We start from the raw sequence: 15,752 nt of genomic DNA on the forward strand, positions 1-15,752 counted from the left end.
ATAAAACTGTGTTTCATTCCCCTACTTACTGAATAAATGATAAAAATATTAGTGACAACTACACTGCTATTCTACGATATTCTCAAAAGTTAAAAATTAGCCTAGGAAATCCAAAAAGGGCTAAACAAATTTTATTTACCGTTAAATAACTCTATTTTGACATACAGAAACGAAAATAAATTTAACTTTACACATTGGAAATTTAAAAAAATTGTAACTTTATCAAAGATCAGGTCCAATTTTTCATGACGCTTAAAGGGTTAACATAGACATTCTTAGAATCCCTAGTTAACATATAGTCCTATTCCTATTTTGAATATCCTTCCAAGCTATACCCCACTTGTATTGAAATCTCCATTATAAATTATATTTATGGACTTGGCGTAATTAGCAGATAGGAAATATGTTTTTAATCATCACTGTCAATGTCAAGAAAACAAGTATAATCATTTATACATATTTAAAAAGGGGACAGTAAATGTTCGTTGCTATTAAACTGTTAATTACACTTTACAAATTTTATGTTAGGTGCAGGAGCTTCCGTCTGGAATTGTTTTTATTGAGATTTTAATCAATTACAGGAAAATGCCATAATTTATTACATCATAATTAATTGTGTTAAGCTTAGGCTTTAATAGGGACCAAAATAAATGTTCTTGCATTTGCGGATGATGTTGCAATTATAGCGAAGAGTAAAGAAGAGCTGAAAGTGCTGGTCGCAAAACTCCTAAACCATACACAAAAAGTTGGTTTAAGCATAAATGAAGAGAAAACCAAAATAATGGAGTGTGGGAGAACAACCCAAATAAACAATGAAAATAATATAGAAATAGAAGGGCACAAATTTGAAAAAGTAAACAACTTCACTTATTTGGGAGTAATGCTGACGAATAATAATGAAGAAGACATGGAAATACAACAAAGGATAAATGCAGCACACAGAAGTTTATCAGCATGCCACAAGCTATTAAGCTCTCGACTACTATCACACAAAACCAAACTCCGTATATATAAAACCATTATAAGACCAGTTCTGTTATATGGCTCAGAAAACTGGGTGTTAAGTAAAAAAACAGAAAAACGTTTGATAGTATTTGAGAACAAATTATTGAGAAAAATCTATGGGCCAACCCTTGAAGATGGAGAGTGGAGGATAAAACATAATGTAGAGTTGAGGCAACTATATATGGACCCAGACATAGTGGCCGAGGTGAGAAGTAGGAGAATGAGATGGGCTGGCCATTTACTAAGGAAGGAGGACAACTCCTTAGTCAAGAACGTCCTTGTAAACAATCCGGAGGGCAGAAGACCACCAGGAAGGCCCAAGTTGAGATGGCGAGACCAGATCAGAAGAGACATAAGAAAACTGGGAAGAAGAGGCAATGGATAGAGAGATCTGGAGGCAGTGTGTTGGCGAGGCAAAGTACCACCTTGGGTACCAAGAACCACGGCAGTAAGTAAGTAAGCTAAGGCTTTGACTTTAGTCTCCATTTAGACTTCGGATTTCTCCAAACTGGCCTAAAATAGTTCAATTGTTACTGAAATTATGGGAGCTATTCAGAAAAAAAAGAAATATTGGAAATAATTCAGAGGTACTGATAAAAAACCGGTTTCACTCTCCAACTTTAGGACCTCATCTTTAAACTTAAATCTAAAATTGATCAAGATATTGAAATATCTTTTAGTGACTACCTCTTATCTTACAATTGTTTGGAATGCCACTTAAAAATAATATGCTCAATTGTTTGGAATGCCATTTAAAAATAATATGCTCAATGTCAATGTGTTCCTTGTTTTCAAAATGAAATTGTGTCTGAAATTGTGCTAGTTTTATTTTAAGAGTATGTCTCAAACTGAGCTTCATATTATTAAATGAAATTACATCTGTTTATTCACCAAAACAACATTATTTTTCTCATTATATTCTCAAGTTTCTTAAAATCATGACTAATTTAGACAATAATAAAATTAAGTTAATTATTTTCAATTTACAATATTTGTTTACCTTTCTCTCCATCCTCCGTAGTTCTACGCCTTAGCCGCAACCTGAAAAAATATATGAATATGATACTGACAATGTTAAATAATGTTTTTGTTTTAAAAAAATGTCTACTGGCCTTTTAAAATTTTGTAGAGAATAGATTCAATACCATGTAGAAATGGTGAGTGTGCTCTATGTGATATTCTTATGATATCCAAACAGCCATTGATATTAAGGTCCTCACCATTTAGACGGTCAGATTGTATTGTTGGACTAATTTACAATATTTTGACCCTTCAGACAGTTTGTTATGGGACGAAAAGCCGAGTAAACATCTGTTGCTTTTAAATCTATAAAGTATATCACAGCTGCTGGGGTGATAGGATATTCAGAGTGAATAGGGAAGGTTTGGGACCAATCTTCTGAAAGAGATTGTGTAAGTCACCATTTAGGAGGGGGGAGGGTGATTGTGGTGTGCTCACTAATCTCAGTCATTGTCAGCTTGTTTGAAGGAGGGGAGGTAGGGCTGTTCCAACCCCTACCAATCAAAAGGGAAGGGAGGAGTATCTCCACCAAGCTTAGGGTTTGATAATGGTCAAGTGAAACCCACATACTCCAACTGCTGTTTTTTTTTTTTAACTAAGCGTATCAACCGAGATAACACATTCACTGCTGTATAATATTCTAAACATTACTTCATTATAATATATAAATGTAATTTTCACTCCAAGATTAATATTTAGTTCCATGTGTAGTTTTATTTTATATAATTCTTAATGAGCTACATTTGAGCTGGCTATATGCCGACAGATGATTGTGTGCTCGTCTTGTCTCTCATTGGAAGAAGCAATACAAGATACCCCCATGGACCCTGTAATTGGGTCGGCGAATTAGAGTTGGTTCTGAGACGTGTTAAAGTACGTCTCTCGTGTGTGGAATCGTTCGTTTTTGGGCCAAGCACACGATGTTACCTGTCCTCCCTCTTTTGAAACGATTAACTGAAATTTAGTTTGTCAACAAGGTGTGTGAATTCACCCCCCTTGAACCACACTTAACCCCTTAAGTGCTGGCTTATTTTATACTTGTACTATGCCTTGGTTGGGTATTTTGGTCTTAAATATACTCATGAACTAACAAAGTAAAAAAACCAATGTTATTTTTTTAAACATGATAGAGACATTATCTAATTGTCTTTAAGCTATAACATTCTAAGTTTGCAGGTTTTTAATGGGAAGTTATAGAGCACAGGTTTTTTGGTGGAAGGGGTGTAAATTTGGGAAATGTTAATATTTGTAAAAAACATTATCTAGGAAAACTTAAGATGTTTAGGGATTCAGGTGGCATGTTTATGGAATAAGGTGCTGTCTTTCACCAGTATAGTTTTGTGTGTTAGTAGTGCTGTGAGTAAAACATGTCTCTACCAGGCAAATGCAAACATAAAACATTATCACTTGTGGATAAAATCAAGATTTTAAACTACTTAAACAGGGTGACACGTTAGTTAGTCTCACTAAAGAGTACATAATTGGTCGTGCCACAATCCATGACATGAGGAAGGATATTGAAAAGATACTTTAGAATTATTTTAAAAAAAATGAAAATATGAAAAATTTACGGAAACAATGAGACACACGAGTTTCCTTAGATTGAAGATAGTCCTACAGTGCCAGCAGACCTACAAAATGATAAAAACAACCAATCAGGTCTTCCTGGGGAAATTCCCACCCTTGTCCAGAATGCCAAGGACGGCTCATACAAATGCAGGAGTTTTACACATTTCTCCTGCACATTAAATACACTGCTAATGCACCAAAAAGTATTCTACTTCAATAATTATCTTAAATGCATGAAATAAAAATTAATTCTTCTTAGTCATATTTTGACTTCTATCAAGTTTTGAAAACATTTTCCACAAGTTCAACCTAAATAACTGTATTACAAAGTAAAAACAGAAAAGAAATTCAAGTAGTTTTCTTTTGTGAGTAGGTGTCAACACTCATATAGACGGTTTTACAGCCTTTTTCATGTATCTAAAAGTAAAAAATGTATTGAGAAAAAATTCAAATTAAATTTACCTGAAGGGAAAAGCAGATCACAAAGGTTATGAAGTGTTAATAGTATTTAATGAAAGATTATCTTACCACTTTTCAGGGAAATAACATAATCTTACAACTTGTACTGCATGAAGGAGTTTAGTATGGAAACTTGTAGAGGAGGATGAGTCCAGGAGGATTTATACCAGTAATATTTACCTGATATTCTCATGTCTGTCAGCCCCGCTCACATCTAAGTCCGAGTCTCCACTTTGTTGCTCTTGCTCGTACTCTACGTCCATCGCTGCCCTCGAGCCTGAAAATAAACACAAACTGTAGTGCAGTAATTTGTAAATAAAAGTGTGAGGCAAGTTTTTTAAGTAACGTTTTGAAATTCTGCTGCTTCCGTGCTTATGCATTGTCTACCTACAACTGTTAGCACGCCACAATTACAGTAAAAATAAATCGTTTTTACATCCGTTTATGCATATTTCAAATGCCCCTGTCAACTACGAAGTATATCCTGCAGTTCATGCTGTTCTTTTTTATCTTTGCGCTAAAGGCTTGAAAGCAATTGAAATTCACTCAGAATTGAGAAGTGTATGGACAAAACATAATGAGCGATGAAAGGGCATTCAAACAGGTAAGAACAATAAAAGTTGGTTCAAAGAATGTTCATGATAAGAAACGGAGTGGACAACCCTAAATGATCACCAACGATTTGGTACAGAAAGTGAATGATAAAGTGAAAATGAGCAAACATTTCACAATTTCTTCGTTAACAGTGGAGTTTCTAAATTTCAAGAAATGTTCTTTATGACTAACTATTGAGAAACATGTTTTTACCGTATGGCATTGTTTGTCCACGTACAGCAACACAAACTCAAATTCTTATCACAGCATTTTGCTCAAGAACAATTTGATAATCCCCCAAACAGCCCTAATCAAGCACTAAGTGTCTACTTATGGTGTTTGGCTATTTAACAAAAGTAACTTGTCTCGTATTTGCAGTTTCCAATATGCAGGTGCTTTGAAAACTGTGATCTTCCACATTTAATTGGTGGACCATCCTGAACATCCTTCGGGGCATGAAAAATAGATAGTAGCCGATTCTTAGACCTACTGAATATGCATATATATTAAAATTACAAGATCTTCGAGACTATCACTCACTCATTCTGTTGCACGCTCTTTTAAATACAAATTGTCCCAGTTATCTTTCAAACAACTTTCAATTTATGTCTGAAATAATTAAACGAAGTACAAGGAGGGGTACATCCTTATTATCTATACCAATTCATCGAACAACTACCTTTAGTAAGTCGTTTACAGTTTCTGCCTGTCAATTGTGGAATGCCTTACTTATAAACATCAGAGCCTTTGATAAGAGCGCTCGCTTGGGGCGGTCAGGGCCTTGATGCTGAGGGCTCAGGGGGTATAGCGGTTGGCGGCTTTGGAATGTGGTACTTAGGGCAAGTTGAATGAATGCGTGTATGTCTTATTATAGTTTTGTAAATATTTATAAAGTTACATTAATTATAGATGTTTTTTTTTTATTATTTTAAAGCTAAGATTCTTTTAACGTATAAGGTAAATAAATAGATTTATTTTTAGTTATACATGTATATACGTATGTTAGTTTAATTTTTTACGAGGTTAAGTAGTAGAGAGGACTTTATAGTCCTAACTTCGCCTCTAATAAAGACATTTTTCATTTCATTTCATATAAAATTTGGTAAAAATCGGTAAAGCTGTTTCGTAGGAGTAAGGTAACTAACATTGTGACACGAGAATTTTATATACAAGATAAACATATAAATAATTTTCCTATTTAATGATATAACATACCTCATTTTTCATTTTTTCCTTAATCCTCTCCTTGTACATTTAATTATAAATTAACTATGAGCATAGACTCTCTCTTTTTTTTGTATAAAACCTGCAGAATCAAAGTAGGAAAAGTATCATACTAGTGTAGTATGTGTCTAATCAAATAACTACTTTAAACAATTTTTTCTTGAATTTTATATATTTGACTCAAATTTTGAGCAATTGATATTACTTGACTCGTGCTTAAGGCAATTTACTACTCAAAGCATATCTGAATATTTAAGTAAACATACATACCACTACAAGAGAAACACTGTAAAAGCAATACTAATAAATTAAAAAACAAAAACCAATTATGATACTTGCAATATAAAAAAAACCAACCCCCACATGGAAAAGTAAAAACAACTCACTATCTTCATCCTCCCCATCGGAAGGTTCTCTAGCTTCTGTCTCGTAGCCTTCTTTGAGATTCTCTACAGATTCAATGTAATCCAACTCTGCTAAGTACTCATCTCCATAAGTTTTACCGCCCTGAAAAATCATAGAACTTTTAATTTCAACAAATAATTGAATAATAAATTATTTGATAATTAGAATGTGAATTAAATAATATACATTTAAACACTGCCTGTTGCCCAAATCACCCCAGATATTTCACCATTGTATATGCTCAATAAAAATTCTCTAGAAAGTAAATTATTCATATACAAATTCATTCACAAATATATTTCCAATACTCTGAGATTAAAACCTCAATCTCTATTAATTAATTGAAAAATTAAATAAATCATAAAACACAATAACAAACGGATTGGATCTTTTTGTTATGTATTGACTTTCCCAATACGCACAAACCTTTTTCAAATTCATAGGAACCAAAACTGTCAAATTGCATCAAATTTTGTTTGGATCCTTTTCTATAAAATTTCAATAAAAGTTTTGATTGATTGATTGAAAATTTATATACAAATTTTAGGTATTATTATGAGAACTAGGTTTATGTGTAGTTAAATAAGGTCTTAAAGGATTTCAAATATTTGTCACCCTTATATGTTACAAAAATAGACCACTAGATTTAAAGAAGACACCAAAAGCTCTTTAAATTATAAGAAAGAATGTACTATATAACTTTTAATAATTAAAAAAAATTCCATTGACAAAATAACAACTTTATTAAATTCTTCTCCCATAGCCTCAACTCACCTTTTACATAATCGTAAAACATGTAAACTTTGGTTGGAATTATGTATCACCTGAACATATATTGTTAGAAAATTGAAAAAATTCTAATAGCTTGGATAATGGAGTAGAAGGGGCGGTCAGCAAGCCATTTGTGTAGTGCTGGTTTGAGTTCATTCTCTCCTTTGTCTCTCAGCTCTGATGGCAGGTGGTTGTGAAGCTTCCTCCCGATGTATGTAGGCTTTCTTTTCGAACTGTGACAGTCCGGTGGGCTGGAAGGTCATACAAAGTAGTGTCTCTGAGGTTGTACTGATGAACTTCACCCCGCTTTGGTAGGCCCTCTCGTTACTGCGTGCATCACAGTTTCTTGAATGTATAGTGATACGATAGTGAGGATCTTATGGGTTCTAAAGGCTTCTCTACAGCTGTTTGGTGGTTGCAGTCCTGCAAGTGTTCTGACTGCGGTTTTTTGTTTTTTGAGAACCCTTTGAATCTGACCAGCTGATGTTCCTCCCCATGCTACTAAACCATATCTTATGTTGAGCCTCAAACCAAAGCGAAATAAGCAGCTCTTGTAGTTGTTTCATCAGTAGAAGCTTTGATGTTTTTAATTGCATAGAGGCTGGAACTTAGCTTCCCACAGAGTTTGTCTACATGAGAAGTCCAGGATAAGTTTTTATCCAGAGTTATGCCCAAAAAACTTGACTTCGTCATTCATTGCAACATCTGGCTATACATGGCACACATTCAGATCTCCTTCCAAAAGCTATTTGGGCAGTTTTGGTAGTGTTTACTGCTAAGTCATTGTTATGACAGTACTGATAGGTCATGTTGAGGGATAGGTAGGATGTGATTGCCATATTTTCAGTTGAGGTTTCACTAAACATCAAGGTTGTGTCGTCAGCATACATCAAGGTTAAGCATGCATCACCAATGTATTGAGGTAAGTCGTTAGTGAAAAGGATGAAGAGTACTGGTCCAAGAACAGATCCTTGGGGGACACCTCGGTTTACAGGTAGGAGACTAGATCTTACATTAAATTGGATATTCCATTTTCTGTTTTGCTTAGCTCAACCAGTTGTTTTCGTCCTCCAAGGTAACTTTGGAACCAATTTTTTAGCTGTTCCTGCTACTCCTAAGTTTTCCAGTTTCCGGATGATGAGATCATGGCTAAAGACAGTCAAACGCTTTACTAAAGTCTAGGGAAAATTCCAGTAGTTAAATTCCCTTCTTCAATACTATCTATAAGAGACTCTACCATTTTTATTATAGCAGTGGTGGTAGACCTGCCTTTAGTAAAGCCATGTTGACAGTTTGTCAGTAGATTATGTTTTTCGCAGTGGTCCAGTAGCCTTCTGAGAACAATTCTTTCGCACAGTTTTGAGAAAGTGGATACAAGAGAGATAGGTCTATAATTACTGGGATCTAAGTAGCTTCCATTTTTATATTTTGGATACACTTTTTGATAGTTTTAGAGCTGAAGGAACTTTACCACTTCTGAAAGACTTATTGAATATGTCGACGAGGGGCAGTGCAAGTTTCTTCAGGGCAAAATTTGAGTATTTTTGAAGAAATCTCATCTAAACCTGATGAGTTTTTTGATTTGAGGTTGTTAATGATTGTTCTGACTTCATTTTTCATTTGTTTCTCGAAGGTTTATGAGCTGTTGAAGTGTTGGCTGTACAGGTGGTAAAAAAGTTCTTATTATTCCATTATTTTTTTCTAAACGTTTTTTCAGCTATGTGTTAAAAAGTGAGAGTTTAGATGGTCTGCTACTTCTACAGAGTTGTCAATGAGTTTTCCATTAACTTCTAGCTTTATTTCGTTCACTGACTTTCCTTTCTTGGACCATGTTGTGTTTATAAACTTCCCACATAGCCTTGGATTTATTGTCGGCACGGGCAATGTGGTCTGATGCCGCTTGTTTTCTGAGGAGTTTTCAGTCGTAGGTCATAGTTTTTTTTTACATCTTATTGACTCTTCCTTGTCATCAATAGATCCTGTCATTTCATATTTACTAAGGGCTATCAGGTATCATGTCCTTTAGTCTATTGGCTTCTTGGTCAGCAAAATATTTAGGTTTTAGTTTATGGCGTGTTTTTAAATTTCCTCTGAGGGCATGCTGCATCCATGGCAAGTCGTAGAGTAGAGCTCAATCTTTCAAAAAGCTTCGTCAGCATCTTCAGTTTGCAGAATGTTTGACCAGTTCTCTTCCCCAAGTATGCATTTGAGCTCTTGAAGATTTTTTCTTCTGAGGCAGGACTCATTCTGAGTGGATTATCCTGTATTACTGCGAAGTTGACCTCACAGCTTTGGGCAGAATTGGTCTGAGATGCCAGCATGGATAACCTTTGTGTCAAGCTTCTCAGTGTCAATATTAGAACAAATCCAGTCGATAGAGGATTGTGTAGTTGGGGTAATTCTGGTCGCTGGAAGTTGTACCCTCTTGCTGTTATGAGAGGCCAGAGTCTCATCTAATAAAGTACTTCTTCTGTCAGGATTTAAAATGTCAACGTTTTATGTCCCCCATTATGACCAGAGGATAGTAGTCTATTCTTGTTAACTAGTGGATTATATTAGACACTGTTTCTAGCGCTAAATCAAAATCTCCGTTAGGAGATCTGTATGTACCAAGAATGTGGGATAACTGATTGTTTAAGCCTGATTTTGATCAGAGCAGCCTCAAGCGTAATCTCTCTGCAGAACTGGACAACAATAAGTTCTTCTGTATGCCTCACAAGGTTTTTGTCAACATAGATAGCAAACCCCCACCTTTTCCTATGTTCTGTTCTACAGAAGTGGGCCTTGAGATAGTATCCTGTGATTACGGTGTTTTCTATTTGGTCTCGTTTAAGACCATGCTCTGTCAGAATTAGTACGTTTGGCTTAATTTTTTGAACTAGGATGTTGAAGTCTATTAATTTTATTTGAAATTTCTTGTGTGTTTTGATGCAGAATGAGGAGGAGACTTGATGGATTTTTAAAAATATTTTTGTGTGTGATGATCCTGGATCTCTCTGCTGTGCTACACTAATATTTTGTTCCAGAAATATTTTTGTTTTGTATCATTTTCTTTTTTTGATGATTCTCTTCTAAAAAAATGAGAGTTTGGATGGACATTAACAAGTTTATTTGGTGATAAAAAAGGTGATCCTGCAATGTTGCTGGAGTCACTGTCATAATTGTCATATTCGGTAGTATTGGACAGTTCTTCAGTTTGGAGTTTGACTTTGGTTGTGCAGTTTTTTTTGACGGAGTTTGTCTGATTCTCCCTGTTGTTGCATTAGTCGAGAGTTTTTATTGTTGGATCTTGACGGGTTTTCCCAGGCTGATTTTGGTTAGATGTGATTTTACTGGCTAGATTTTTTTTATTAAAAAATTCTTCTATGCTTTCATTTTTGTCTCGGAGTTTAGCAGAAGTAGGGGGGGAGTTTGTCTATCTTATTAGTGTTATTAGGAGATCAAAGGCATGGATACCTTATTGGTTTCCGAGCTCTGTTGTGAGTAGATATGCTGGTATCATACATGGTTGTATAGATTGTGGGGTTGGGTTTTGAGGTTTTCATTTTTTGAACTTGTAAGGAAATACTAAATTTGTTTTGGATTTTCCTTAGCATTATTTGTTCCCCCCAAAAGGTTTTTTAAGAGGGGTACGGCAAGGTGTAGAATTCTTTGTTTTTTCCCACTGTTTTTTACTAATGTTTTGGTCCTCCTTGTCTGCCAGATTTTTCACCTCTGCTTCCAAAATTTTGAGTTTTTCTTCAAATAAATTCTGATTTTTCCTTAGAAGTCCTATTTCTGTGGAAAAAGAGAGGAAGGGTCGAATTTATTGAGGTTGGTGTTATGTTCTGTTTGGGATTCAGCGTTTTTTTCATCAACTTTTCCTCTTTATAACTTAAGTTTTGCCTATTTGAGAGTTTTTCTTTTCAAATTTATAATTTCCTTATCGAGTTCATTAAATTCTTCTCCCATAGCCTCAACTCACCTTTTACATAATCGTAAAAACATGTAATAACTTTGGTTGGAATTATGTATCACCTGAACATTATATTGTTAGAAAATTGAAAAAAATTCTAATAGCTTGGATATAAATGTATGTCCAACACATGGACCGACTTAACTCCTGCCTCCCCACGCCTCTCAACAACTCCTCAGGTATGTACTAGTCTACTGTTTACTGTTGCTACCAATCGGATACGTCCAGTAACTCCTCCACCATCTATTGCTGAAAGTCTGAATCATGGACAAACTCAACTCTTACCTCCCCACACCTCTCAACAACTATTGACTATTGAACAAACCAAAGGTTCATATCTATACAAATTGACATTCTGCTTAAAGGGATGTATCAAAGAAGGATATTTTCTTAAAGCAAGAGCAAAAATTTAAAGTTTGAAGTGTTCTTCAAGATACTGAGGCATATCGTTGGTCAAGAAAAGAAAAACAAAACAGGGCCCAATACAGATCCTTGAGGTACCCCTCGATTAGTTGGGAGGGATTTAAACATAAGTTGCGAGGTATTATTTAGTTCAACAACTAGTTCTTCCCTTAAAATAGCTCTTGAACCAAAACCTATTGCAACTCAGTTTTTATGAATTTTATTGTGAAACAAGATAATCTCACCAGATGTGAGAACTTTGTATGGTCAGGCAGTATGACCGCACATACAACATGTAGAAATTTAATGTATTAAAAAAGATCAGTACAAGCACAATTTGTATCACTCCGTCCCATCCGTATTATTATCCGTTTTCCCATTTGTTCCCATTGTTATTCTTTCCAATGAAAAAGTGTACCAAGTATGGTAGTTTTTACAGGACAATATGGAATGTAAATAAAGTTGTTTTTCAGATCAATGCATCACTTCCAAAAATTATTTTGTTCCTCATCATTAATTAGACATCTGCATTAATGAGTGAGAGTCACTTTACTCATAAAGATCCTTTTATATTTAATTAACAGAATTTAATATAATATATATTTAATAACTTCTATTGCAGATGTTTTAAGAGATATCATGGAGAATATTTCCCTAATTAGTTTACTGACCTCGTTGGCTTCTTGCTCGGTGAGCAGAAACCCTGCATAGATACATATGAATGCTCCACGTGGGATGTCGTGGAGGCAACGGATGCCCCAGCCCTTCTTAGGTGTTTTGAACAGTTGAAGGCGACACGACAGAGGCTGCTGGGCCACACGATTCTGGCACGTAGCGGAGCACTTGCACCTGTTGTACAACACAGAACATGTTTGGTGAGACACCACTGGACGGATGGAACTTTGCAATTATTTATTTACAAGAGAAGGTGACTAGTTAGAGCTTTTATCTGGCCAAGATATGGAATTGTGATACAAAACATTTAAGTTCTAGCAAATGCATGATTACGTTTTACTTTTTGAAGCCAATACGTTATTATAAAAACACTGAAAAATGTGCTGGAACCCATAAAGTGTTATTAATTTAAGATACAAAAAGTTGCTTCTACTTGTATATTTAAAATTATAACTAATGCGCTGGTTATTTTTTTATTTGTGTGGTTACCTACAATAAAATAAAATTCTAATTAATATGAATACAAAATGATTTAACGAAAATTTGAAAACTTCAGTAATGTACGATATTTAACATTCAGATCTTAACATTATTTATAATACAGAAATGTTCAAATATCTCTTTGTCATGACTAAAAACATTCTGGACTGAATTGTTCTAATCTTACTTTTTTTTTTAAATTGAGTTACTACATGACACTTCTTGGATGTTGGTGGAGTGGGTTGTTATAACAACACTTTTTAGAGCTGTATTTCACATTGTTAAAAGTAAATTTCTTCCTATTATAGTTTATTTATAACCTATTACCTATTATAATCCTATTATAAGTTATTATTTTCCAAGTCCCAGAATACACTGAGTTAGAAATCTTGATAGTATCAATAATTCAATGGTTTTTACCAGAAATCGCATTTTAAACAGATTGTGAAATTAATTTACCTCAATAAGTTTTATTGTCTTCGCTTTAACGTTCTATCCAGAGCCCTCCTTCAATTCAAAGTTATGTATATTTTCATATTTAGAAATATATAAGTTGAGACAATATTTAGTGGACTGTTATGGTCTTCTCCGATTTAATGCAAGGACCTTTAATAGATTATATTAATGCTGTTTTTCTACCACTCTTAGAAGAAAAAGATGTCATTGACAATTCATACTCAAATAGGCTTTCTTCTGATATCTTGAAATAAATCAATCGCAAATTAAAACAGCTTTAATGTTTTGCATTAAAATGCAGAAATAAACAGTTAAGAAACGTAAGGTTTAAAACATATGAAGAAATGTCACCAATTTGACATTAAGAGAAGTGAAGATGTTAGATATCAAACTAACTTCCTTTTCATATATCTTGATATTTGAATTTCCAAATGTTCTTGCAACAGACCGAGTTCTTCCTAACTTCCGAAACACCATTGAGAACCAATGATTGATTGCAGAACTACATAATCTGCTACTCCAGCCATTGACAGAGTATTACCATCACCTTCAAGCTGTATGTCACACTTCAGGATGGATGCTATGTTGTTGATTAATAATAAGAAAAACAAAGGTCCCAAACTGATGCCTTGAGGTACTCCCAAATCAGTTTAAAACTCACCTAAACACACAACATCAAACTGTGCCCTAATATCTTTCCTAAAAAATCAATACACTGATATGCTCTACACAGTCTGCAGAAACAACTGTTTAGGTCTAAAAAGAAATTCAAACTTACTTCGAATTACACTCATAAATGCCGGTGGCTATCCGCTCGGGCAGTCTGCGATACTGGTAGCCGAACAGAGGATCCAAGTCTCCATCTGGTATATATGCCTTGCCTTGCATTGTCAGCTGCCAACAACTGCACTTGGACCTGTCCTGAAGGCAGAAAGTGGAGATTGCTTTAAAAAATCGCCCAACTATATGTGTAACAAAACTATGAATTTTAAACTATATATTGTTTATAATAAATTATAATGTATAATAGGTTATGATAAAGCAATTATCATGAACTCTCCCCATAATGGTTCTTTTTTTAAGTAGCTGAGCAAAATCTCTTCCACTTCTAGCAATTGAGTTTAATCAGCTAAACTAAAATCGTCTGTTAACCATGTGAGCTGTATCTGTAAGTATTAAAGTGCGTAAACATAACAGTTACCAAGCCATAGCAAATACTGCATTAAATATTTAACTCAATGAATCATAAAGTAACCTTGTTCTTACCTTTTATTTTTCTTAATAAGCCAAAGTAGTTCAGCATGCATTTGATAAAATCTTTTGGTAGAGCAGTATTTATTTATTTTACAGTAATAAATATCTCTGCCTACAGTTTAGGAGTCAAGAGTCAATTTGCACTGTATAAGCACACATTTTGGCTTTTCTCGAACTTGGTAGAGGAATTTTTCCTAAGAAAGAAATTGATCGACAGCCACACTTTTTTTGGCAAAGGTCAAAATAAGCGGTTGTCAAAAGGGTTGAAAATATGAAAAGATAATTTATTCTCAGAGCATATTTTTCCAAACTTAATACACATAAAACCGACTGTTTGTTACATAATATAATTAGATTACCGTTACAAACACTGAAAGTCACCACTTTCACGGTCTATAAATGGTTATTTGACGATGATTTAACACTTAGAAGTTAGAAATTCCTTATTTACAATATTTAAGATTATAAATTGTGTCGTTATACTACATTATTGGTTACAGTGTTCTAAAGGTCAAATTTTGTTACATCAGGATAGTCTCTTCAGGAATAAAATTGTCTCATTGTGTATATTGTCCTCTGCATGAACCAGTTTTTCAGTGTTGAATTCATTTTATTATAACATAAATAGTAGGTCTCAGTTTCTTGTGGCAGTGCATAAACTTTTCATGCCGGCCGGCATATGATGGTTTCTTTTCGAAAACAGCTATTTTATGAAGTGGTAACATGAAGTTTTGTGAGTGTCTTGTGTGGTGGTTATGATTCATTGCCAAGCAGTTAAAAATTGCGTACAGTATATAAAGTGAGGCAACTCTCAAAATTGTTAGGTTCCTAAATGTATCTCTGTCCAACTGTCCCTAGGCCAGCTCAGCCATTATCCTTATTATCTTATTTGCCATTTCAGGGTCTTTTAGTAGATTACCTCTCCAATAACAATTCCATAGCGAAGATGACTTTCAAAGGGAGCATAATATGCTGCTCCCTTTGTTAATTCAGAGGTGCTAGTTTCCTTTTCAAAACAAATAATGACGAGTTTAGTTTCAAGCATAGTTTGTCAATGTGGTTCTACCATGTCATTCTGTCATCCAAAAAGATTTTTAGGATACAGAATCTGTCCTCAATCTGTGAAAGTGTGTGTCTAGGATTGTTGTTCTTTTGTTCCCAAGACACAGCTGTTTAGTTTTAGTGTTTATCTCCGTTTTTAAAGCCAATAGCAGTACAGTGACATCGTCGTACATGATGACACTACTGTACATTCCTACAAAACACGTCACATCATATGTAAACAAAACAAACAGTAGCGGACAAATGTTTACTTACATGCCTTATGGTTGGTTTTAAATGTGTCAAGCTAGGGAACATATGATCTGAACAAAATTGTCGTTTCATATTTTTAACCCCGTCCAACACAAGAAATATGATCATGTTTTAACATCGAAAAACGTGTAGCTGTCATCTGTATTTGGAATGCATGATGGAGGTAGTT

General features: G+C 34.5%; 1 protein-coding gene across 2 annotated transcripts in view; it reads right to left on the reverse strand.

Moving 5' to 3' along the window:
• LOC124365706 (histone-lysine N-methyltransferase eggless) overlaps positions 1 to 15,752 on the reverse strand; it is a 127,367-nt gene that overhangs the window by 7,972 nt on the left and 103,643 nt on the right. For both annotated transcript variants that reach the window (XM_046821648.1, XM_046821647.1), the window contains exons 17-21: positions 13,794 to 13,936; positions 12,076 to 12,253; positions 6,258 to 6,378; positions 4,234 to 4,330; positions 2,006 to 2,046 (exon numbers count right to left, since the gene is read on the reverse strand). In XM_046821648.1, the coding sequence (XP_046677604.1) occupies positions 2,006 to 2,046; positions 4,234 to 4,330; positions 6,258 to 6,378; positions 12,076 to 12,253; positions 13,794 to 13,936 (580 nt within the window). The remainder of the gene's footprint in view (positions 1 to 2,005; positions 2,047 to 4,233; positions 4,331 to 6,257; positions 6,379 to 12,075; positions 12,254 to 13,793; positions 13,937 to 15,752) is intronic.

Source organism: Homalodisca vitripennis, chromosome 7 (genome assembly GCF_021130785.1).
Source record: "Homalodisca vitripennis isolate AUS2020 chromosome 7, UT_GWSS_2.1, whole genome shotgun sequence".
Classification (NCBI taxonomy): domain Eukaryota; kingdom Metazoa; phylum Arthropoda; class Insecta; order Hemiptera; family Cicadellidae; genus Homalodisca; species Homalodisca vitripennis.